The sequence below is a fragment of the Ambystoma mexicanum genome, chromosome 1q (assembly GCF_040938575.1).
Source record: "Ambystoma mexicanum isolate Mex_15411 chromosome 1q, UKY_AmexF1_1, whole genome shotgun sequence".
Taxonomy (NCBI): Eukaryota; Metazoa; Chordata; class Amphibia; order Caudata; family Ambystomatidae; genus Ambystoma; species Ambystoma mexicanum.
In genome coordinates, this window is record NC_090922.1 from 1,429,357,349 (window position 1) to 1,429,382,598 (window position 25,250).

General features: G+C 46.3%; 1 protein-coding gene across 8 annotated transcripts in view; it reads right to left on the reverse strand.

The window, feature by feature from the left end:
• LOC138548762 (microtubule-associated serine/threonine-protein kinase 2-like) overlaps window positions 1-25,250 on the reverse strand; it is a 2,396,492-nt gene that overhangs the window by 1,939,953 nt on the left and 431,289 nt on the right. The window contains exon 1 of one of the 8 annotated variants that reach the window (XM_069642299.1): window positions 6,728-6,773. The exons of the other annotated variants lie outside the window; for them this stretch is intronic. Coding sequence (XP_069498400.1) covers window positions 6,728-6,755 — 28 coding nt within the window. The 5' untranslated portion in view covers window positions 6,756-6,773. Of the gene's footprint in view, window positions 1-6,727; window positions 6,774-25,250 lie in introns of those variants that run through there. 8 annotated transcript variants of the gene reach the window in all.

Consider the following 25,250-nt stretch of genomic DNA (forward strand, 5'->3'; position numbering starts at 1 on the left):
CATTCATACACATCCGACCCCCCCCACCCACCCCGCATCTCAACATGCACACAAAATACATTAACATTCCAACATTCATACACATCCGGACCCCCCCCACCCACCTCCGCATCTCAACATGCACACAAAATACATTAACATTCCAACATTCATACACATCCGACCCCCCCCACCCACCTCCGCATCTCAACATGCACACAAAATACATTAACATTCCAACATTCATACACATCCGACACACCCCCCACCTCCGCATCTCAACATGCACACAAAATACATTAACATTCCAACATTCATACACATCCGACACACCCCCCACCTCCGCATCTCAACATGCACACAAAATACATTAACATTCCAACATTCATACACATCCGACCCCCCCCCACCCCCGCATCTCAACATGCACACAAAATACATTAACATTCCAACATTCATACACATCCGACCCCCCCCACCCACCTCCGCATCTCAACATGCACACAAAATACATTAAAATTCCAACATTCATACACATCCGACCCCGCCCCCACCCCCGCATCTCAACATGCACACAAAATACATTAAAATTCCAACATTCATACACATCCAACCCCCCCCCCCCCATCGCAACATACACACACAAACATAAAGTAAAACAGACCACTTACCGGAGACGTGCTGGAACTGGAAGGCAGGTAAGCGGCAGGTAAGCTGGAACGCTGGAATCGTACTACGGCTGGCGTGGTCCAAGGCTGAAATGCCTTCCGGCATCAAGCCTTATGGACCACGCCAGCCGTAGTGCTGGCCCTCCATTGGGTCAGCACACACACACTACGTGGCTCGTAGGAGCAACGTGGTGCATGTGTGCTGAGCGAATGACGGCCAGCGTTTTGTCCGGCCCGGAAGACAACAAAGACTTTCCTAATGGATAGGAAAGTCTTTGTGCCTCGCGGGCCGGACAAAAGAGCATGGCGGGCCGCAACTGGCCCGCGGGCCGTATGTTGTGCACCCATGGTCTAGGCTTTCTTCCTCGGTCATGCCCTATTTAAGCCCCTCCCCTCCTGAGCTCCGCGCTTCACGTCATTCTGCTCTGCAGTTAACGCTTACCGCGGCTCTGTTTGGTCACAGTTTTCTCTTCAAGTATTTTACTCCATTTCGCTGTCCATAGCATTAGCTTCTACTGTATTACAATTCCAGTAACAGCAACGTTAGTCATTTTCGCGTCTGTCACTGAACCATACCCTACCAAAAAAATCTGGATTGAAAGTGGATTGCTACTGGATTTTCCCAAACATTTAAATCCTCTTTAAATCCTCTTTAACTCCAGAAACTCCCATTGTACTCAGAGGATTGCTTTTGGCTTCTTTTTGGCTTCATGCACCCTGAAATATGTTAATTAGCAATCCTCAGTGGAATGGAATCCCAAAACAATCCAATCCCCAAACAATCCACTAAAAATCCAAAAACAATCCAATCCCCAAACAATCCACTAAAAATCCAAAAACAATCCAATCCCCAAACAATCCACTAAAAATCCAAAAACAATCCAATCCCCAAACAATCCACTAAAAATCCAATCCACTAAAAATCCACTCCCCAAACAATCCTATAAAAATCCAAAAGCAATCCAATCCCCAAACAATCCACTACAAATCCAAAATCAATCCAATCCCCAAACAATCCTATAAAAATCCAAAAGCAATCCAATCCTCAAACAATCCAGCAAAAATCCCAAAACAATGCAATCCCCAAACAATCCTATAACAATCCAAAGGCAGTGCCATCCCTAAATAAATACAAAAGCAACAGATTACATCTGGCTTCCTTTTAGCTTAATGCACCCTCGTAGAGATCCAAAAGCAATGCAATCCCCAAATAAACCTTTTGAAATCCAAAAGCAATTAATGTAGTCACCAAATAATACTTTACAAATCAAAAAAACAAAGCAATCCCAAAAATATCCTTTAACAATATAGGCATTGTTTCGGTTTATGAGCTGGAAATAAATTTTGGAGTTTAACAAAAATATTGTTTACTATAATCCTGAAAAGAAACGCTTAAAAAACACATTTGGTGCACCTTGTTGAATTGGGCTTCAAAAGCCTCACTGTGGCATAACTGCTTCCCATTTTAGAGAGTTGCATTTTGAATTGTTTTTAGAACTATAGTGATGACTTATTAGGTCAGTGATTTAGGTAAAATGGCCTTGAAAGTCAAGACCATGTAATGGCATATTAACTATATTTAAAAAGAAGCGACACATATTTTTTTCCCCCACTATATTTATTAAAACGAGGCAGAGATTCAATCGGACACTGTGTGCATAGCACAAAAACACGACTGTAGCAATCCCAAACATGGGTGCTTTACAATTAAAAAAATGAGTGAGAGGACCCAGAACCAGTCCAGAAAGTCACACGAGTATCCAGGCCCAGCCCAGGGAGCAAGCGAGTCCGGTGGGGTCCAGCCCAGGGATCAAGGTTGAGAGGGGACAAAGAACCAGTCCAGGGAGTCAACAGTATCTAGGCCCAGTCCAGTGAGCAAGCAAGTCCGGTGGGGTCGAGCAAGGGTGAGAGGTGACCCAGAACCAGTCCAGGGAGTCACACGAGTATCCAGGCCCAGCCAAAGGAGCAAGCGAGTCCAGACCAGAGAGCAAGGGTGAGAGGGGACCCAGAACCAGTCCAGGGAGTCACCAGTATCCAGGCCCAGCCCAGGGAGCAAGCGAGTCCGGTGGGGTCGAGCAAGGGTGAGAGGGGACCCAGAACCAGTCCAGGGAGTCACACGAGTATCCAGGCCCAGCCGAAGGAGCAAGCGAGACCTGTGGGGTCCAGCCCAGGGAGCAAGGGTGAGAGGGGACCCAGAACCAGTCCAGAGAGTCACACAAGTATCAGTGCCTAGCCGAGGGAGCAAGGTTGAGAGGGGACACAGAACCAGTCCAGGGAGTCACACAAGTATTCAGGCCCAGCCCAGGGAGCAAGCGAGTCCGGTGGGGTCCAGCCCAGGGAGCAAGGGAATGCCCAACTACACTGGTGTAGAAAAGACCAGGTCTGGCTCCTTCTTCATCCGGTAGTCCCCAATTTTATTTTGAAGGGCTTTTCTGTACTTGGATGCAGAGAATACTGGAAAGCCCATTTCCCTGGCTTTACATGGATAAATTCTGAAATGCAAAAAAAGATATTGTGTAAAAAGTTTGAAAAGAGCAAGCAAAGTACAACTAGTCGCCGATATAAACTTTATGAAAAATAGCAACTGGTAATGCAGGCTATGTGAGCAAAGCGGTTCATGATATGATTGTTTATTTATATAGCGTTGATACACAATGTGTTAGCGCTGCAAGGCAAGGGAGGGAACAAGGGAAAATACAATGACATTCTTACAGACCATGAACAGTAAGGATGTGAAATTAACTATCGTACTCGGCCTGACGACATTTCAGATAGTGCTAAGACATAGATATGATATGGCATTTATAACGCGCCTATACACAAGTGTTTCAAGGCACGACGAGGCAAGGGAGGGGAAACGAAGGAAAGACAGACTACTAGGCCAGGTGACATTGAGATCGCGCAGGGGCCGAGGGAAGGGGAAAAGTGCATGGAAAGGGGGGGGTGGGGAAGTGCGGAGCAGAGGAGAAACGGATAAATAGAAAATAAATAAATAACAAAGGCAACAAACAGTGGTAGTGCAGCCAACAAGTTGCAAGTGCTGGGATAAGGCAGCAGACAGGGTGTGTCTGATAAGTGCATAAAGATAAAGGGGGGGGGACTGTATGGGTACATATATAGACCCCAATGCAAGGGGTTGCCCTGAGGTGGGTGGCACGGTGAGCAGGTACCAGGAGTGGTCTAGAGACCTCATCAGGTGTGACAGGGGAGAGGGAGGAGAGAAGAGGGGGGCCCAAGAGATGAATTGTGAAGCAATGTGCACACCAGCAAGATCTCTAGTGTTCCATGTGAGAAAACAGTCAGGAAATGGATTTCTATCTACACACATGACACATAAGCGCCCAACTCACTTCCCACCTAAGTTACCTTTACTCTATAACACCCGATTATTATTATCATCATCAGATGTACATGTACATAATTTATTAACATTGGACTGATACAAGTCTGGGTTTGCTCTAAGCTCGAACCTGTGTTTGCAGATCATGCACAACTGTTTGAGGAAGTGCCCATCTCAATGAGCTACCTTACTTCACCCCACAACACGCATGGTACGCATCCATGCTTGCAGCATATGGCACACATTTCATGAGCACTACAACTCTGCTGCCCCCACAACTACAGGACCATTGGCTCCGTTATTAACTAGTTGCTCTCCATGAACACATGTTCAAACACACTTTCCCCCGCCAGGAGAACTAACTTGAAGATTATATACCATGCCACCTATAGCATAAAACGCTTCCCGGGAAAGCAATATGTCGTGTTGGAATCCTTCTGTTTTCAAGACCATAAATAATGACAAAGGTGTGAAAGAACTGCCCATAATTTTCACTTGTGCCTCCACCCTACAACACTGTCCATATGTGGGCACATATCCACCTACATGCCCCCATTACAATAAAGCACGACGCTTACGTCATGCGAGAATGCTTGATAAACAGACAGTAGCTTTAAGATGTTGTTAAAAAATTACACTATGCGCTTCTAGGCTTCTATATCCTTGGTAACATCCCAATCTCACTTGCAAGCTGCCATTGCAGACATGCCCTCTTATCCACTAAATGAATCTCACCCCCATTGAGTTTTCTGACTCCAATAGATGGTTTAGGATTCCCGTGTTTAAGGGGCACTCTGCCTTTCCACATCCCCACGTTACAAGGAGAAGCCAAAAAGTGTTCTGATGGTACTAAAAATCTAGAAGGCCCAAACAATAAGACACAGAACAGCCTTGCACATATTTTCCTTTTGCAAAAAGCCTGGAAATGATTCCCCTGACCATGCGTGAGAAAGGCATCCATTCCCGATTTTGCTTAGAGTTCTAGGACTTGGAAGTTTTCCTAAATTAGAAAAAAAAACTACAAGTCCCAGAATTCAAGGGGAAAAACAGGATTGGTATGCCTTCTTACACATTGCCAATGGCAACTTCCGAGCCCTGCTTTTAGCGTTGGTTGTCGGATATACATTTGAAAAGCACATTTATATTGTGCGAGGTAGCTTTGCATCCACTGTGAAACACTCTTCAGATTTGTAGAACTAAGGTTACTTTCTCTTTGAGCTACACCAGGAACTGAAGGAGAGGGATCACTGTGCTTTTGTGGAATAAACCCAACCAGGGAGGTGTTAGTGGTTGTTTCTAACATTTAGGGGTCACCTACAAAGAGAGCCGAGCACTGCACGCAGCAGAACTCCCTGCCCCAAGGCTCACCCCTGTGTAACCCCTGTCCGAATTCCCAGCAGGAAGCTCCCCCACCCCACACAAGGAGGACAGCAGAAAGAGAAAGAAGGAGAAAGAGAGACCGACAATTGCCAGAAAGAGAGCCAGCTGGAGGCACAGAGAGCTAATATGGGAGAAAAGAGAGACAGTGTGAGATACACGACTGGAAGAAAAAGCAAGAGGCCGGTGTGAAGAAGCAGTAACTCAACCAGCTACTGACAGTGACACCCAGAGCAAGATGGACGGGCAGCGGGGCAATATACAGAAACAGAGCAAAGAGACAGGCGAGAGGGAGCGCAGGATACACAGGCAAGGCTAGCAGGAGGGAGGCTCGAGGCGCTCCAGAAGCAGGGACAGAGTGACAAGTTTAGAGGAAGGCTGAGGACAGGATACACTGCAAGAGGGATTATGAAACTGGATAAAAGGTGCGCGCAATAGCCAATGGGGCAGAGTGAGCAAGAAAGGGGGACACCAATAGGAGAGTGAGAGACTGCTGTGTAGGAACGGCAAGATAGAGAAACAAAGAATGGTTATGGTTAGGTTAATGGAAGCAAAGAGACACACAAAGTAAGACAAGTGTTGTTAAAAACACAGGATTCAAATTTCCAAAGGCACATGTGAACCACAATGCATACTGTGGCTGTACATTTGTTAGACACCTTTCAGACTTTGAATGAAAAACGTGATGAAATTAATAAAGCGGAGGGGGGGGGATCTGCGAAACTCTGTTCCCCCCCCCCCATGTCTTTGTGGCTGCCGTTCACTCTATTGTTAGATTTGCGCGCGTATTCATGCAGATCAAGGACCAGCCTTTTCAATGTGCAGCTGTAAGTTTAAATATCACGTTGTTAATCTTTAGATTGGAATATAGCATTCATAGTGTGCTGCAGTGCTTTCACTGCTTTCTGTGCTGCAGTACTTTCACTGCTTTCTGTGCTGCAGTTACCGGTCTCCCAGGCAGCTTGTCACTGCCCTTTCCCCGCTTTCTTGTCCACCATCATGTCGCTTGCTTTAAGGGGTCAAGAGGCCGAAAGACTATTAAGCCAGAGAAACTACACCCACCAATCCGTCGTAGCTGTGTAAATAAGATGAACGGAAATGTTGCCTAATGCGAGTGGCTTCTGAAGTGGCAGATCTCGCGTTTGCGATGTGCTGCTAAAACAGAAGCTTTTGAAAGGGCTCGGGTGGCCGGCGGGGACGCATACATTCCGTGGAGCGCGCACAGGCGAGCAGGACCCACGATGCCCAGCTTCCCCCAACAGCCCACGAGTTTAAAAAAAAACAGACAAGTATGGTCCCTGCATGATGAGCCTCACTCACAAATAAATAAATAACCCCCAAACAGTGTGCGCGCCATAATTACCTTGCTTTGGCTTGTTTGCATCCGCCATTGCTGCTGGTGTGCTTCCAGATCCGGAGGGGGGAACAAAGCCGAATTCCCTCCAAAACAAGTCCAAAACAAGCTCACTCCCCCCCCAAAAAACTCAATAACGCAAACACACATGTAACCCAGACATAGTCCAAAACAAGCTCACTCCCCCAAAAAAACACAATACCTCAAACACACATGTAACCCAGACATAATATTTTAGAACTAAAAGCATTTCCTAAAAATGCATTTAATTTTTCTGGTAATTACTATTTTCATTTCTTGTATTTCCATTTCTGGGGCTTTAAATGTGTGCTTTTTAGCACTTGCCTTACAAGCTGCGTTTAATGGAGCCCTATTCTGTCCTTCACTTCCCTTGGGCTATATTCTCATACCTCACCACCCTTTAACACAGGTTTCTCCACATCAGCCACTTGCTGACAAAGAAGGATTTGTAGCTTTTCAGAGGGGATTTAGTGGTTCAGGTCCCACTGGCTGACCATCATCGCTTCGGCGCCTGACTGCTGCTACCATCCTGAGGGTTGCGCACAGCACTGCCCTGGGAACCTAGGCAGAGAGCCCCACTGCCGCGGCTGCGCCTGCCATCACCACCACTACATCTACCATCAGGAGCTGCGCCTCCTTCCTACATCTTGCTGCCTCGTCCCACCGCCCCTGGGATCAGACACAGCCGAGGGACCCACTGCAGCGGCCGCCCCTGCCATCGCACCTGCTGCGCCTGCCATCACCACACCTGCAACTTCCATCTGGAGCTGCGCCCCCCTCCCACATCTTGCTGCCCCGGCCTGCCGCCCAGCCCAGCACCATAACAATCCATTGAGTGACCCGCTGCCACACTGAGGTAGGATCCATCACCACTGCTACGACCATCAGGAGCAGCGCCTTCCTCCTAAATCTTGCTGCCCCGGCCAGCCACCCAGCCCAGCACCGTAGCAATCCACTGAGTGACCCGCCGCCACACAGAGGTATGTTCCATCACCACTGCCACATACACAAGTACTACCTCATACACAAGTATACAGGGACGAGGAGGAATGGGGCTAGGAGTAATGCCAATTACCATTAAGTAATCAAGGCATTAAACACAAGTAGTGGCATAACACCATTGGGTTGACTGGGCTTCAGCACTACCCAAGCCCCCCTGAAATTTTGGGCTATGTTGACTCAACCTGGCTGACCTTCAGAGCAGCTGCCGGACAGAACAGGACACAGATGTTAAACGGCACCTGGTTTCCGCTGTTAACAAGGGCCCAGCAATTACTAACTTAAAGCATTTCACTGTTAGTATTCAAAAAGAAAATGTAAAAACAAAAAAAGGGATTTTTTTTCCTTTTTTTAACAAAGTGGGGCCCCCTCCAAGCCATGTGCTAGAGGGCCCCCCCCGCACCGCAGGGGTTGCGTGGGCCCCCGTTACGCCACTGTCAACTCCCTCTGGCGAAAATCAGTGGCTATTAACCCCTGGCTTTCTTTCTCTCCATTATAATGTAGGTACCCCACAGGTGCCTCAGACTGTTTTCCACTGTAAGCAAGCGGTCCCCCAACAATAATGTTGAGATAGGCCCCCATACCTCTTCAGCCATGCCTGATGATAAGTGACATTTTTCGCAATGTGACATTGCATTTTTAAAGCTAAAGCAAAAAGGAGTGTTTTATTAGGTGGGGATACTAGAGCTGGGCGATCCCGGCAGACCAAGCCTATTCAGGCAAGATATTCTTACAAATCAAGCCCACGCAGTGGCGCAACAGCTTTATGTAGAGTAAGATTAAATCCCATCAGCATGGGCCTGGCTCCGAAACCTGACAATCCCCCCAGAGCCTCACCACCAACCTCTGCAAGAACCTCACTCCAGTGCTACATCACACAAACTCCTCAGCACCTAACCCCAGTGCCCCACCAACCAATACCACCCCAGCATAGATAGGATTGTAAATGTCTGCATGTGCCACACTAAGATGGGGTTGTGAACATGTTAGCATGCCCCACACTTGGATAGAATTGTGAACCCTGTTTCCATGCTGGCTTCGACACCCTTGGCCCAAATCTGTAGGTTGCCCACATGAACAAATTGTGCTATGGCGAAAGGCTTGGGGTTACCAGCGGGTTACCCTTTTCCTTTTGTGCCCCCAGTAGGTGCACCCACACATGTGAGGTACCTTTTTCGTCGGGACACCTGTGGGAACGCGAGAAGGTATGACATCTGTTGTTGGCGACGTGTTTCGGTGAGTGGACACAGGGAAATGTCTCTGAAATTTGCTGGAAATGAAGACAAATCACAGACATTTCGCTCTGGCCACCCACCGAAACACACCGCCAACACCACAAGGCCTCCCTTTTATTTGGATCCGCAATGCTGTCACACAGGGTATCATTGGAAAGGGGAGCATCTCCCCTTTCCAACGATACCCACCTCGATCTCCGGCTTGAAATACAGCCGGAGATCGAGGGGGAGAAAGGTGAAGACTCACCTTATATTTTCACTGCAGCAGCCCGAAATGGCTGCTGCGGTGAAAATTACTTTCAATTTCACGCCGACGTGCATTACGCATGCCGACGTGAAACTGAAGGTAATCCAGCCCCCTGGCAGTGAGGGGGGACCTCCCCCTCACATAGCCCGGGGGTTGGATTACTGTTTTGTGTGATCCGTGCTTTGCAGGGATCACACAAAACAAGGTGCCAAAAAAGGACGAGCTATCTCGTCCTTGGCACTGTGCATGCACTTACAAGGATGAGATATCTCGTCCTTGGCACTTAAGGGGTTAAGTGCAGACCAAGCTTCGAGAAACAGCAGAGCGCTTTACAGAGGTATACAACAATACTGATGCATAACGGAGCAGTTTTCAGAGGTAACAATAGAACACATACGCAGCTGGGGGTGGTATACAGAGGGGCACAGAGGAGGGGTACAGCTGTACCGGGTGGCTGGCCGGAGATAGGCGGCCACAGTCCAGCGAGCCAGGTGGCGCGATGGGAGATATGGCCGAGGTGTTAGCCATTCCTTCTACCTCTTGCTGCAAATTGGCATACCCTGAATGTTAGCGACTAGGCATTATCTACTGGAGAAATTAGTTAAGTGCAGTTGGACTTGTAATTTGCACCAATAAAATGCAAAATTAATAAAACCTAATCTCTGTGAAATGTTTAATCAGATTAAAATGCTAAATAACGGCTACCAGCGTCGAAACTAGTTTGACATTATGTTGCCAACATTTAAATGCAGTAAAAATGTGTGCCTACATTACTGGATTGTTTTTACAGAGATACAAGTTGGAAAAAATCAAAAATAAATCTTACAATGTATACTTGCTTGTAAAATAATCCAAAACAAATGCAGTAAAAATATGTAGTGTTGCTGGATTGGTTTTATTGAGAAACAAGTGAAAAAAAATAAAAGAAAATCCACCACTTTAATAGCAAGCAATCTTTGCTTCAAAAAATCCCAAATAAATCCTGTAGAAATGCCTACCTGCCAATTAGTGTTAGTGGATTGTTTTTACTGAGAAACAAGTCAGTAAAACTCCAAAATAAATCCTGTAGAAATGCCTTCCTGCCAATTAGTGTTAGTGGATTGTTTCTACTGAGAAACAAGTCAGTAAAACTCCAAAATAAATCCTGTTGAAATGCCTTCCTGCCAATTAGTGTTAGTGGATTGTTTTTACTGAGAAACAAGTCAGTAAAAATCCAAAATAAATCCTTCAACCCAAGACAAATAAATCCTTGCTTGAAAAAATCCCCAAAAAATCCAAAATAACTCCCAAAAAAATCTCCAGCTTCAAAACAATCCAGAAGCAATCCCAAAACAATCCAAAAAGTGGATTTCTTTTTTACTAGGGTACTATATCTCTTCAGACGGTTCCATCTCAGAGCAGCGTTCCTGTCAGCCGTCGTTTTAACAAGTACCTTCAGTCATTTTCTGTTGTTGCCTATGTGCTTTTCCATTGTACTGGTTGTAGTATAGTTCTGTGGTTCTGACATATTACATTTTTCTGAGTATCTGTCATATCGCGGTCAGCGCTCCATAAACTGCTCCGCAATAAGAGACAATACAAAGTCATCCTGGTGCATTCCTTCAGGTTACCGCTCATTGAATTATTCTCTCAGCATTTGTATTCATTCATTCCTGAACATTATTTAGTCACGAACACATCACTTCACAGGGTAGCTTCATAGGGGTGTGTTGTGTGGGCTTTTCATTCACAGTGGTTAACACGTTATCTATACGTCGCATGTCACTATTAGTTATGCTCATTTATAATAGCTGCACAATCTAGGAATAGGTGCCCTTTTAACAAGAGTTCATGTCTAGATATAGCAGCAGCAGCTATCACGGAAATAGCATAGAGGTCCATCTCTTCTCATGATTACTTTCCATCCCTTCAACGCATAGAGTGTGTCTGCTTCCAGTTAGGCGCCTCCTTCCTGAGAACTTAACTCTCTCCTGTGGGTCTGGTTCGAGTGTAGTCTCCTCAGCTATTAAAAAACAGATTCAAGATTAATCTTCCGTAATTACCAATTCCAAGTTCCATCTATTCAAGATCTTCAGGACAAGCTCCCCTACGCAGAAGCAGGATGGAGAGCCCACCATAAAAGAACTGGAGGTAAAGCTAGTGAAAGAGTTCAATAAAAATCCAAACACTAAGATAATCTTGTAATAATTCAAACAAGGTTTTTGAATCATCTTAAAGAAATTCTGTGTATTTATAGGAACATCACAGCAGTAGAAAGAAACCTGAGAGACAGATACTTCGCTAGCTAAGAAGAATTCTTAGGGGAAGAGTTCAAGTGGTGCTCCCGCAGAGTTTAGGTAAGCATTACATTTATATAACCACACACTGGGCACCGTGCTGAATCCGGATAAACACTCCAATTAACTGTGTTTCCCCGCAGGAGAAGACCGTCAAACCATGCACGAGTGATTAACCAGCTGTCTTTCCAGGAGGTGCTCCAAATTAGATAGGGTTGTAGCTTGTTTGCCCAGCTAATCACTGCATGCACTTTATCAGAATGTGTCACATGCTATAGAAAGGTTCGCTTCATAGCAAACACTCAAACCCCCCCTCCCCCACCCCTAATAAGTGTTTATAGCTATTCATCTGAGTTTTAGTCAAAAGTGCAGCTGGGGGAGAAAGAACCCTTATATTGCCCTCTACTAGGGCTTTATCAATATAGTCGAGCCATGAAATTATTCTCCAACCGTCCCTGGCCATTACCAACCTGATTATGAAGTGGCAGAGAGAGAAGCACGTTCATTCGCCCATATCCTGACCCAAAAAATATCGAGGCCAACGCCCACTGGTCCTCCCAGAATTCCATGCCCAGTTCTCTGTGAATAGAAAACAGACAGAGGAGCTTGGGAGCCCCAGTAGTCTTGTTCACTTGGAGCTCATAAGCCTTTTGGAAGCCCCATAATCGGGCGCCATACAGAGTGACAGCCTTTTATTGTGCCACATAGATTTTGACCACAGCATCCAAAGGTTGGCCCTCACAACGGTCCACAAAACGGGATATTACCCCTATTTGTTGGGTCAATTTAGCCGATTGTTTTTTTTTTTTACTGTGCCTTCCTTGTAAGAGCTTAAGAGAATCTAATCCCAAGGTAATCAAAATCCTTCACCCTTGGGATCATTTCTCCATTGCATATCCTGATCCGCATTATCGCTGACCGCTTCCTACCTACACAGGCCATTATAGCCAATTTCTTGGTGTTGATCTTGAGCCCCAAGTTCCCCATAAAGGATGAATACGCATCCATGAGAATTTGTAGTACTCTTGGGATCCTGGCTAGCAACACAGTATCATCCGCATATGCCAGCACAGGTAAAGCCCGACCCCCAAAAACCCAAAAAAAATCAGCCCATTAATGTACATGCAAAAGCAAATTGTAGCCAAACCCAACCTTAGAACCACGCTGTGCAATGTCCCCCCGGTCCACTGTGTACACAAGCCTCATTATCTCTATGGATTTCTACCAAAACCTTCAGGATATCCCCCGGGCAACCCATGGACCCGAGCACGGCGCATATTTTCGACCTATCTATTTTATCAAAGGCTGTGCTCAGGTCCATTAATGCAAGGTACACTCCCTCTCCTTTACAAAAAACTGAATTAGCCAACAATACGTACAGATTAAGACTCTGCTCCATGGTACCAACCCCGGGGTGAAACCCAAATTGTACATCAGATAGACCAGGCTCCTCCGAGAGCCGTGCTTCTATTACCCACAGCAGAACTCTCCCAAATATCTTGAAGAACGTGTCCAGAAGCGAGATTGGCCTGTAGGAAATTGGGCTTGCTGGGTCCCCTTTTCTTAAATATAGGGAAGATAATGGCCTTTTTCCATGACTAAGGAGAATGCCTGTTTCCATACAGGCGTTAAACACTACCGTTCATAGCGGTGCCCACAAATCCAGGGGGTCCTGAAATAGGTCCGAAGGAATCACATCAGCGTCCAGCACACGGTTACAGGCCTGCTGACTAATTGCTCTGGACACGTCCTCCAACTTAAACCTCAGACCGGTAAGAATCAGGCCTCGGCTGTCCACTAAATTCCCTCCCATAAACAGGCTCCCAAAGTCCTCTAACCAAGCTGCCTCCTCCACATGAGTACCACTGGCCCTTTCCACCATAGACCCAGAGGTGCCCCCCTTCACAAACTCCCAGAAGACCGTCTGATCATTACATTTAGCTGCGTCCAGAAAGCCCTCCGTCTTCCCATCCAATTTCCTTCTCTTGAGCTCACCCCGGTACTTCGCTCTTGCGTAGCCAATCTCACTCCTTCTAAAATCCGGAGCCTTGAGAGCCTTCAAAAGTGCGCTCAGCATCTTTACTGGCCTCATACCACCCTATAAGTGTGCCTTCCCATTCCTTTTTCTAACAACCGTAAAACGTTTGGAGAAACCCCCCAGGATTCGGCAAATTGGCTTGTAAGAGCTCAACAATATCTGCCCTTTCAATCTATCAGCTATGTTCCAAGATAACAGGCAGAACTCTGAGGATGCCCTATTAAGTGTCAAACCTCCCCTAGAGGGCACTACCCACAGCTCCTCTACCCTTACATCTTGAACCTCTTTGTTGGCCTGCCATGTTAGAACAACTGACTGTCAATCCAAATCTTCACAGTAGGTTAGGACCTCATACAGGTTGGCCAACTCTGGTCCACAAGTAGGTTCCCTTTCCCTCCTACGATTCAATCCACCCTGGATTGGTATTGACCTCCAGCCTTCAGCATTACTGTGGTCAAATAGTGGATAGCAGGGGCCCTACCCCCCGCCCCTTCAAAACCCCCCTGCACCCCCACCTTCCATTCCACCCCAGCCCTTCCCCGGGGCAACCTGGTTCTCCATCCAAATAGTCCATGGAGAGTAGGCTGCTATAAAGTCTGCTGCTATTAGATTTGAGGCCTCTTGAGAGGTTGGAGCTAATCAAATAACCAACCACCATTGGGTCTGAAAAGGTCACCACTACACAGTCCCCTTCCAACTTCTTGTGCTTTGTGCCGACCCAGCCTACCCTTCTTTCCATAAGAATGATGCCTGGGTCAACTTTTGGCCCAATTAGATTACTGTTGATCCAGTGCGTGGCTTTATTCATTAGGGCGACGGTTGACTCAAAACCACCCTGCGGAAGCCCAGGTAAGCCTGTAATTATCCCTACGAAGGGGACTGCGGCAGGCAGCAAATTTAGGGTGGTTTGTTCCCACACCCCTTGAGGTAATTTAGTCCCCGGAACTCTCATACCACCACTCTGCTCATTCCAACTTCCCCTCTGTATAATACGGTTTACAGGGGCCCCTTTCAATTTAGTTGTATACACCTTTGTACCGGCACCAGGCATTTTCAGCCTAGCAACTTCCCTGTCCTCATCACAGCTCACTTTGGGGCCATACCTCACCATGACCCCTGCTCCAACAGGGCGTAGCTCCCACGTCCTCTCCTACCCGAACCATGCCCAGATCCGATACCTTAGTTGTTAATGCTCTAATGGAATCATCCATAATTGCTAAAGTACTCAACACTCCCGCCTTAAGTGCCTGTAATGATTGAAGAACCATCTGGAGAGGATTAAGTTTTGCATCTAGCAGGGATTCCAACCAGAGCTCGTCTTCTTCCCTGGAAAATGACGAATCAAAATCAGTGTCATGTTCACTTGCCAAACACCCACCCACGGGACTATCTGCCCGGGACCTGCCAGGCAGATTCTTTCCCAACCCTGGCTCTGAATCCGCCAACGCCATAGCTCCCTCCCTGTCCTGACCTACACAAGCCTCTATGGCCGTGCCCACCACACTATCCCTTTCGCCACTACTGGCAGGAATTCGATTCCCTATGCCGGGGACAGCTCCCTGGTAACTGTTTCCACTGCATTAATGCAGCTTACTATTTTGCTGGCCATTACATCCAAATAGGAATCCAAAGACCTCTGTGAGAGGTTGGAATTAAATTTCACGGGAACTCCACCCGATTTTGCAATTTTAACATTTTTGGGTTTCTTGGCTCCTATTCCCTCTCCCGCCAATCTTCCCTCATCCCCAGCTTTCCTTTTCCCCATATAAAAAAATAATGGTGGAAGTAATGAAAATGGTGTTGAAGTTACAAAAATTAAGGACGTTATGCAAGTAATGAAAATTATGGGCCAGTTACAGAGATGATGCAATGGAAAGAGAACAAATTAAAACAGTGTAGTATATAAAAAAAGATCCTAAGGATTAAAACTCTTTTAAGAGCACCAACAATCTACAGTTTATAACCAATTCATTAAACAGATATTCAAGGGAAAGTTTAAGAAAATGTTTAAAACAATAACAGTTTTAGCCAGTGCACCTGGGCTTTAAACCACTAGAGGTCAAAAACTCTCGTCAGGTTCCAAGGGGACCCAGCCGGAACCTCACTGTGAGAGTCCGTAAAAGACCCCCAAAAATATCCCAACAGCGGGGGAAGAGGAAATCCTTGCGCCCCTACAAGAAAAATGCAGGCAGCAATCAATCCTGTGGCAATGCTCTGGCAATATTACACCCTGATCCAAACAACATGAACGGCGGGGGAGAGGAAGTTCTCGCAGCCCCCACGAAAAAAGTGTAGGCATCTATCAATACTGTTGCAATGCTATGGCAATATTACAAACAGATGGACAATATGATCAGTGGTGGAGACGAGACCTTTGCAGCCCCCACAGCAGAGGTTCACCAGGAATAACAAGTTAAAACTATCTGTCACTTTCAAAGTATAGCAGAAAAACGAATCCAGGGTTCCCAGAGTTCAGGCTGCAGACCTCCTTCCTACCTGCTTTCAAACTAACAGAAGGACGCCAGGGGCGGGGAATGCCCGGAAGCTTAAGGAGCTGCCAGAGTCTGACTCCGCCCCCGCCCTCTCTGCGTCTCAACGGCGTCTCAACAAGTGTGCACAATATTCTCACTTTGCTTACTTTCCTTACTTTTTCCTTACTGTTCGTCTGATGAATAGAGCAGCCTTTCTCTGGCTCCCAGTGTAAATATCAGCACACGCCTCCATGCGGATCACCAAGGACACCAAGGACTCTGTGGGACGCTCCACGGAGGTCTTTTTAAGTGGTTAAGCTCCTCCTCTGCTGTTAACCCATTCACAGCCACAGCAGACAAGCTGTATGGAACGCGGACACCAAGGGTGGGTCCTCCTATACCGTGAAGTAAGAAAGGCCGTTCCAAGATGGTTCTATTCTCTTAACTAAATGTGATGTAAATACTGACTGCACTAAGCAGATGTTAGTTACACAATGAGTCATAGTGTTCAGCCCTTCCACTTTGTTAAACGCATGAAAGGTATCTTCTAGAGGTTGTGCAATAGGGTGGCTATTGTTGGAACAGAGGGCAAGAGGATTCTGAGTTTAAGGCCTCAAACATAAGTCACTGTCCGTGAACTGATGGAAAGAGCTTATAATTAAAGCCGTAAGCAAAGTGGATGCTCTTGACATAACAATAACATCTGTTGAATATGCAATTTGTTCTGCTTGTGCCATATTTTGTATGTAGTCTGAACATATTTGTTTTATTATCTTTTGCAAATGAATAACAAATCGCCTATGCTGATTAGGGGTGTACCGAATAGTAAATGTACTACTCGGCCGGAGCCGAATAGTAGATTACTACTGGAAATGTGTCAAGAAAGATATGCATAACAAGCCAACACTTTTGGCTTTGTCAATGCTTGATTTAACAGGACATCAGTGCAGGACATGCTTATGAATAGTTACGGTCAGTTCCAAGGACTGCAGGAATAAGGAGTTTAATAAAATGCATCTAAAATGGTTTTCATTTTTGTGCTTTCAAATAATACAGATTATTGCTCTCATGCATTAAACTCAGTTTTGCACAAAACAAAATAAACACTACCATAAACAGTTCCCTATCAGCTGTTGCTACCGTGGGCTTTGTCGTCCTTGGTGCAAATAGCGCTCTAACCCCAATTATTGATAAATAAACACATGCAAACACATGCACCTGTGTGGGTTTTTAAGCATAAGAATATATATATATATTTTTTTCATTTGCATTTTTAAAGCGCTCACACCTAGCCCGGGGGCATCGAGGAGCTGTTACAGGAATTGTTTTTGTCTTAGTTGCATATTTATAAGGTGCTTATTAACCAGAGGTTTCTAAGCGCTGACCAAGGGATCGAACCTGTGTTGCTTCGTGTCGTCTTGTTTCCAAGGCAAGCATGTTGCCGCTGAGCTATCCTACGGGACAAATAGACTTGCACACTGACATTTAATAGACACGCGACAGCCATATATACTATCACAAAAACGCAATAACACTTTCCTTTAAAGTGCTTTGCAGAAGGTTTCTCCCTTAAGCAAATTATTATGCAAGGGGCTTAAATTACCCAATGTATTCATGCACAATTTCAAAAATTAAGGTCTGATTAATTGCTGCTGGCCTTGGAACCTGAGACTGCAGGCTGCACACAGGCCTTAGAAGCAGCTACCATTAGCAGCACACATGCACATAACATGCACTAAGAGGGATGTAATCGCACACAGAAGCAGCCATCATTAGAGTCGCACATAACATGCACGCACGCACTAACAGGGTTGTTCTCACACACAGAAGCGGCCACCATTAGCGGCGCACATGCGCATAACATACACATGCACTAAGGAATGTTCGCATACACAGCCATACAGATCTAGACATTCAGAGCTGCACATACATAGATAAAGTTGCACATTGCATACAGGTGGCATCGACCCATTAGGGTTAGGTGAACTGGAGGGTGGTGGTAATCCATGAGGCCATTAGGTGTTTTTTTCCAGGCTCTTTTGTCCTATAATGGCCGGGAACCCCAGTCAGCCCCCGACTGTGCTTGCACGCAGCCTGCACTCAGGGTGCATAAGGTCCGAGGGCGGCCGAAGCTGCCATCAATGGGCCCAAATAGCAGTAGTTAAGACCTCCTTTTGTCTTTAAAGCGACCCCCTCATTAGGGACGCATCAAGCAACGCCCAGGTCTGCCGAGACTGAAGGCATCACTTTTTGCAGCCAATTAAAGGCGAGTGAGTAATATCATTCATTACAATAGTTTTTGGGTGCGAAAACCCCAGTGGAAGAGACAGCGCGGCACCAAGACCCTGTCACCCGTTCCCACCACACCTAAGCACTGCCCCCTCTGTGGCTTTGCTCCGAGGGCTGTGGATATCTAAAAGGGGGAGGGGTTTTCAATCAGCACCTCTCCCGCCCTCACAGACAGCGGACAAGGATGCTAAGAAGTCGGGCTTTTTCAAAGTTCAAATAAGTCATCCAAAACCATTATACAAACGCTGCTGTTGCTTGTCCTTTAGTCTGGGAAAAGATTCTCGTTTATTTTTAAATTCAGGTCATAATGTTGAAAGTGTAACACCCTATAACACTGAGTTTCTGCATTTCACATGTGACTATACGGGCAGCCTTGCAGGACTCTCCATGATACAAAGGCATTTTTGCTTGTATTATGCCGAACTCGCTGTTTGCACTAGTATTTTGTAATCGCCAAAATTGAGAAGAGATTTACTTAGTTACCTATTCGGTCTAGAGCTCTTACTGCAGTATACGGCGTGTAACGAAGACATGTTCATCCCCTGTAAAGACTTAACATGAAATGTTACGCAGTTTTAACATTTGTCCTGTCTAATTAGGGGTGTAACTGCTGCTTCGAGTAAGCATTCCCTTAAGTACTCTGCGGAAGCAGAATACTTAATTTTAAGCCGGAATTCGGCCAAATGCTTACTCAAAGACGAATTTTGGTACACCCCTAATGCTGATGCAGGATTAACTTCTGTATAAGATAAGGCACTGTGTACTATTCAGGCACTTCACTTCTCCACTCTCCATAAAAATACTGGATATGGATGAACGTGAAGTCCGCTCTAGAGTATGATATGCGCAAAATAAATCTTACTTTGCAATTTTGAAACTCTGTCTCAGATGAATTATATCGCTTAGAAGTCTCAATGGCTAGGGTTGGTCAGGCGGGCAGGCAGCATGCTGGCTGCATCCTCCCATTTTGTACTTTTGGCTTAACCTCTTCTGGAGGTTGTCAGGGTATCCCCTATGTTCATTGAGTTAGCAGCCTCTCCAAGAAGTTAGGCCTCACCAACCCCTCCTACTCTTCCCCTCCCCCTTCTCTTTCATCCTATCCTCCTCGTCAATGTGCAATCCTATAGACAACTCTCCTCATTCCTCCTCCTCTCATCTTCCACTTCTAGGTGTGCCACATCCCACTGTTTCATTCACCTTCTCTTCTACCGTTCTCTTTTTCTTCTCCTGATGGACCCTCTTTAGCTCTTCCACCTCTTCTATCAACTCACCACTCATCCTCGTTGACAGACTCACTGCTCCTACAACGCACAAACTCTTGCCTCCTTCTACACTCCTCTATATACCCCCCTTCTTTTTATCCTCCCATGAAATAATACAGGAATTGCTTAGTTCATCAATAGACTTCAGGTAAGTGACTCATGTGAGTGGGCATTTTGATTGGCACTCACACAAGGGAGCAACAGCTTTCACAGGTGTTGACAATTGTGGCACCTTGCGCAACTCCACTCACTGACATTATTTGAAGTGTAGGTAACAATTTGGAATTAAACGGCCCTGTTTAACACCACTCATTGTAATGTCGTCGGTTTTTCTTCAGTGACCTTACGCACAGTAACTACTAGTGTAAGATTTGTTCCAGCAATCCAAAAGACGAAAACTATGCATACCTGCAGGTCAGTAGCCCACTTGGGCCAGAGACGCAAACTCCTTTGGTGTTCAAGCTAGCCCTTTATCTTATGACCTCTGAATCAGATGTATGACTTTGGCAAGACAGGCTGAGATACTCAACATTTTCACCAAATAGATAAACATAATGCCATGAATCTCTGAATGACTGAGGAGATGCTGAAGTGGTCAAGTAGTCCATTTGGACTTCTGCTTCTCAGCCCCCTTGTGTCAGGTGCTGCCGCAACCCAGGGGATAAGTGTACTGAGATGCGCTTCCTCCAGTGATCACTCCCTCTGTTATAGTCACCCATAGAGTGTCTTTGGTGGATGGATGTACTGGAAAGCCTGGGGGATATTATGTATCCCCCTCCCCCAACCAAGGCCTGCCTCATGGAGCAGACTGCAGCACTAAGCCTCCACATTTACCTCAATCTCATATCCCAAATCTCCCAACCTCCAGTATGGGACTTTGTCACACAATGTGAAATTCCTTTCAGAATTATCATCATGTTAATAGATGTAAGCTATTAGCAATACCCCTGTATCCTGTGACGAATCGATGGAATGTGTCCCTTCACAACCTAGGGGTTGAGGAAAGTGGAACCTCACTGGGAGAGACCCCCCCGCCCCTTAGGGGACAAGGACTCCCGTGTCTGTGAGGAACACCCTAAACCAGTGCAGATAATGGCCTACATGGGACTCTCTGGAATGCCAAGATGTTTCAAGCCTCAAGAATTTGGAGGAAAGAAAAGTACTAAAACGAAGTCCTGAGCAGGAACGGCAAAAAAAGCAAAGCTATAACCTAACCAAGAAAGACAGAAAACATATTCCCAGAGGTGGGCTGAGCCCAGAGAAGTCTACCGACGTTAAAGGAGGTAAAGGGGAGATCGGGCAGCCAAATGAAAATTATTGCACAGTTGGGGAAACTCGTTCCTGTACAAAAATTGAAGTTTCAAGCGCAAACTTGATCAACTATAAATAGAAAAGTGAGAAAGAGAAAAATAGAAAACCCTTAAGGGGTTATCAAAAAGCCTGGAGAATAATACTGTGATGCTGGAAATGCATCGGAGGGACAGGGCCTCCGTATCCTTGTCCTTTACTACTTTTTATCGTGTGGTCCGTCATGTTTTCCGCACAGGAGTTCATGTGGGACTCCTGGCGGTGCAGCCATCTCTCTTTTGGTTTGGTGAACAGACCCGTGGGATACCCTTCTGGCACCCATGGGTAGGGGTACAACCCTGTGCCCCTAGTGTATGTTTTTGGGCGCCTGTGTGTGACCCACAGAGCAGGGTACGGGCTGGTGGCAGCTCCGTGCTGAAATGACTGGTGCCCTGAGCGTCCTCCATTTTAGGATGCACAGGCCCTGTCATTGGGAATCAGTAGATTCCGGATGGAGACAAAATGGCCCCCATGGCCTCTTGCCTTCCATCACCCGTTGCCTTGATCTTCCCAAAGTCCCCAGAAGCCCTGCCTCTGTCCCCCCCCCCAACTAGCTGTTGGGTGGAAGTTCCGTATATGGTAGTGTGGGGAAGTGCCGACCAGTTGGAGCCTTCTCAATGACCGTATGTTGTGGTTATGCCTGTGGGTGGGACCTGGGTGAATGGAGTGTGTGACAAATATACAGTCTATGTTGTGGCTGTCTAGTATCTGGTAGTTGACACAATGGTTGAGACAGCCCTGCTCGAAACCGGTATGACTGCAGCTTGGAGTGTTGAATGGCTCGGTACTTGTCCCAATGCACATAACTTGTTGCGAGTGTCTGGAGAGAAGTGAATGGCCTGAATACCTTGTGTGCCTGATTGGCTGCCTGCCTGCATGAATGCCCTTAGTCGTGATTGGATGCTTGAGTGTGACCCAGCAGAATGAATGGGAGATCAACAGTATATCTGGGGACCTCTCACTGCTAGGAATCGTGTTCAGAAGCTGAAGTCCACTACGACGAGTAACTGGAGTAACTGAAGCTTGACCCTGAAGCCCTGCTGGACGAGAAGAATTGCTGTTGCTCTCCTTCGCAATCTGAAAGCTGCTGTGTTTCAAGAACTGACCCAGAGAGGACCTGGTAAGGCGCCCTCTTCCCGAGCTATTAGGGACCATTGTGCACAGCTGATCTTTGCCTAAGCTCCCTGGTAGACAGACCTTCGACAGGCTACCGACCCGATACGGGGACTGCTGCGGAACTCCAAGGAGAAGCGATCGGACTGTTGTCTGCCACTGTCGCCGACCGCAGTCACCGACTGGAGCTGCCGTGCTCCCGTTGCCTAAGAACTTCCTGATCCAAGGACGCTCTCGTCCGCATTGTCGCCGCTGTATCCTGCTGGAGAAGGCCTGACCGTCGACGCGCCGAGGAGCATACACCGGTGGGTTTCCACCCACCCAAAGACCACAGAGATGCCGACGACTCAACACCTTTGCTGGGCCACAGTTCTTCACCTCTTTGCGGTCCAGAACCATCGACACCGAGGTGCCCCGCACGCCTCTTGCTTGCAGGACGTTTACGCTTCCCCGTCAACGAGCACTGGTAGTAACGACGCGGCCACTTCACTGTCGTAGCTCGACCTGTTCTGCGTCGGACATTCAACGACCCGTGACTCCTGCCTGAAAGGAAGGACACTCAAAAAGGGTTGTCGATTTCCCCGACAAGGAACGCTACAACGCCAGGTACTTTGGGGTTGCAGAACTATTGGAAAGTCTAGTGGGAACAATATATGGACTGGGCTTGTATCTTTCTTCTACAGGTTGCCCAGGTGGGGGGATCTCCACACAGAACTGTGTCTAGTGGTAGTGACCACTATTCTGCCAATTGTTCAACCATCTTGCTTTCCTTCCTCTCTCTTCTTCTGGTTTCCTCTTTATTTTAATCTGTGTCTCATTCTGACCGTATGCACTTTAAGGAGATCTAAGAACGTTAGTGGTACCACTTTAGAATTGTACATATTTACCATTGTTGATTTTATAAAGACTGTGCTTTAACCGATACAGTGTGTGGACATTCCTTCATGGGTGCTCGGGACTACACTGTACTTAAGAACCAGCTCGCATTACCTCCCGAGAAGCTAGGCCTTGATTGCTCGACTATGTTACCATAATAGAGAATCTTGGCAGGGGTCTCTGTGCCTCCCCCCTACCATATAGAGAGCGGAAGTGCAGACCCCGCCCTCCGGTCTTTACAAATACCTTATGAAGAGCGAGAGTCCACATATGGGTGTACGAACGAACAAAGGAACAAAATAGAGAATGGATGTGATGAAGTGAAAACCAGATTAACCAATAGGATAAACCATATTCTAGACCATGTATATATTAATGAGAACAGTTATCCAAGAAATCAATTCCTCTACCGAAGTGGTACTTTGCAAAAATACTTTAAGACTGTTCATAATAATCAGAGGAACCCAAAAAGGGTCAATAAACTGAATATTAAGAAGGGGAGCAGAATCAGGAATCACCTCAAGGAACTTCAAGAGTTAATACAAATCACCCGAGACGAGCTGAAAGTTAATTATTGAAGGAAGAACCAAAGCGTGGTACAAGAAGTACGATTCAGGAAAAGCACGTCAATTTCCTGACCTTGGTTATTAACTTACTTTTGGACGGCAGACAGTTTGACGTGGACATTCACCGACGGCTGACGAGAACCCTAGTTATGTTGGAGGTTAGGAACACCCTCATAGTAATAAGGTGAGATAGGCCTTATTCTTTCATAAAAAAAACCTTGAACATGTCCAAAGAGTGTCGCAACGTCCTGATCTGCCACAATCCTTAGCAGGCTTTATTTCACACTGGGCTCCCAGGTGTGTGTCTGCAGGTAGCTTTCACAAAGCTGCGTAGTATCAACAACATGCAGACACAGAGAGTCTAAGATTAAAATTGGGTCCATTAGGGATATTTACAGGATTAGTACTTCAAGTGATAATAAGCAGATTAAAACAATGTTCAACAACAAGATGGCTTCTTCTCAGGTTCAACAATTCCTGCTGTATATCTGGTCTCCCTTACTGGAGAAGTTAATTGGTTTGTAGTCACTCAACGACCTATGCTTCATGTGTCCTTTTGACTCCTTTCTCGTTTTCCGGTTTCTTGGGCTGACGCAGAGTGCTTTTTATTCTCAATCCAACAGGAAGTCCATCCCAGGGATCTTCAGGCCCACGTGAGCCTGCAGTCTAAACTGTTCAAGGACTGAAGCTGGGGTTTGTTAAGGGATCTCAAAATAATAGTGAGGAATTTCCACCAAGGAATTAATAATCTATCTTTCTCTACTGCATTTCATTCCCAGGTTCCTAGCTCCATCACCTGACATCTTCAACCTCAATGATTCATAAATGTTCTCTTTCTAAGGGGACCTTTCTAATACCTCCTCCCATTCTTTTCAGTCTCCTGTCCCTCAGTTCAACTTCTGACCCCTGATCTGATTTTCCTAGCATCCTTAATATTCTCTCCGATTTTCACCCAATGATTTTCTACAACCTCACTGGTACTATTTTCCACCTTCCAACCTCTCTTATGTGCTCACCACCTCATACCTCACAACTACTGGCAACTTCCTCTTTGAAAGGAACACCAACCTAACTCCTAAGAGTCTCTCCTCCTCCATTCCTCTAACCAGCCTTCCTTCACCACAGTCGTTCCACTTTTTTTCTTCTTCACCACAACCTTCTCTACAGGCCACCCTCACAAACTCCCAATGCTCACTCTGAAGCCCAGGGATAAAGGGTTTTTATTTAGCTCGCAGTCATCCATCTGATGTGTGCTTACTGTGATTGAATGACATGTGGAAAATAATTCTGGGTAAGGATAGGTTTACTATATGTCTTTGCTTGCGCCCAACTGGTGTTAAAAGGGAGCCTCAGCTTGCCATATAACAGACGCACACAAGTTCAGATTGGACTTGCATGGCTCAAATGTTGCCAAGCAGACTGTCATTGCATATTCCAGCTCCAGGCTGCAGCAACATCTGCGATGCACAGTACACTACTTAACCAGACACAGCCATTCCCCTCAGTTAAAGTGAGTCTTACACATTTGCTCACTAATCAAGAGATGTAAAGTTAGCATACCAAGATAAACCACACATACATCATACCAGCGAAGGGAATTATACACTGTGGCATCCCTTACAGGGACCAGCATACCATGGGCACACTTCAAGTGGCAGTTCTCTGCAGCTGAGCTGGAACATGGTTGTGTGGTCCAGAGAATACCTCATTTACCACTTCTCGGCACTGAATTTCAAAACTGGTGGTCAAACCCCATCCCGTGACCACCCCATCCAACAACCCCCAGGGACTG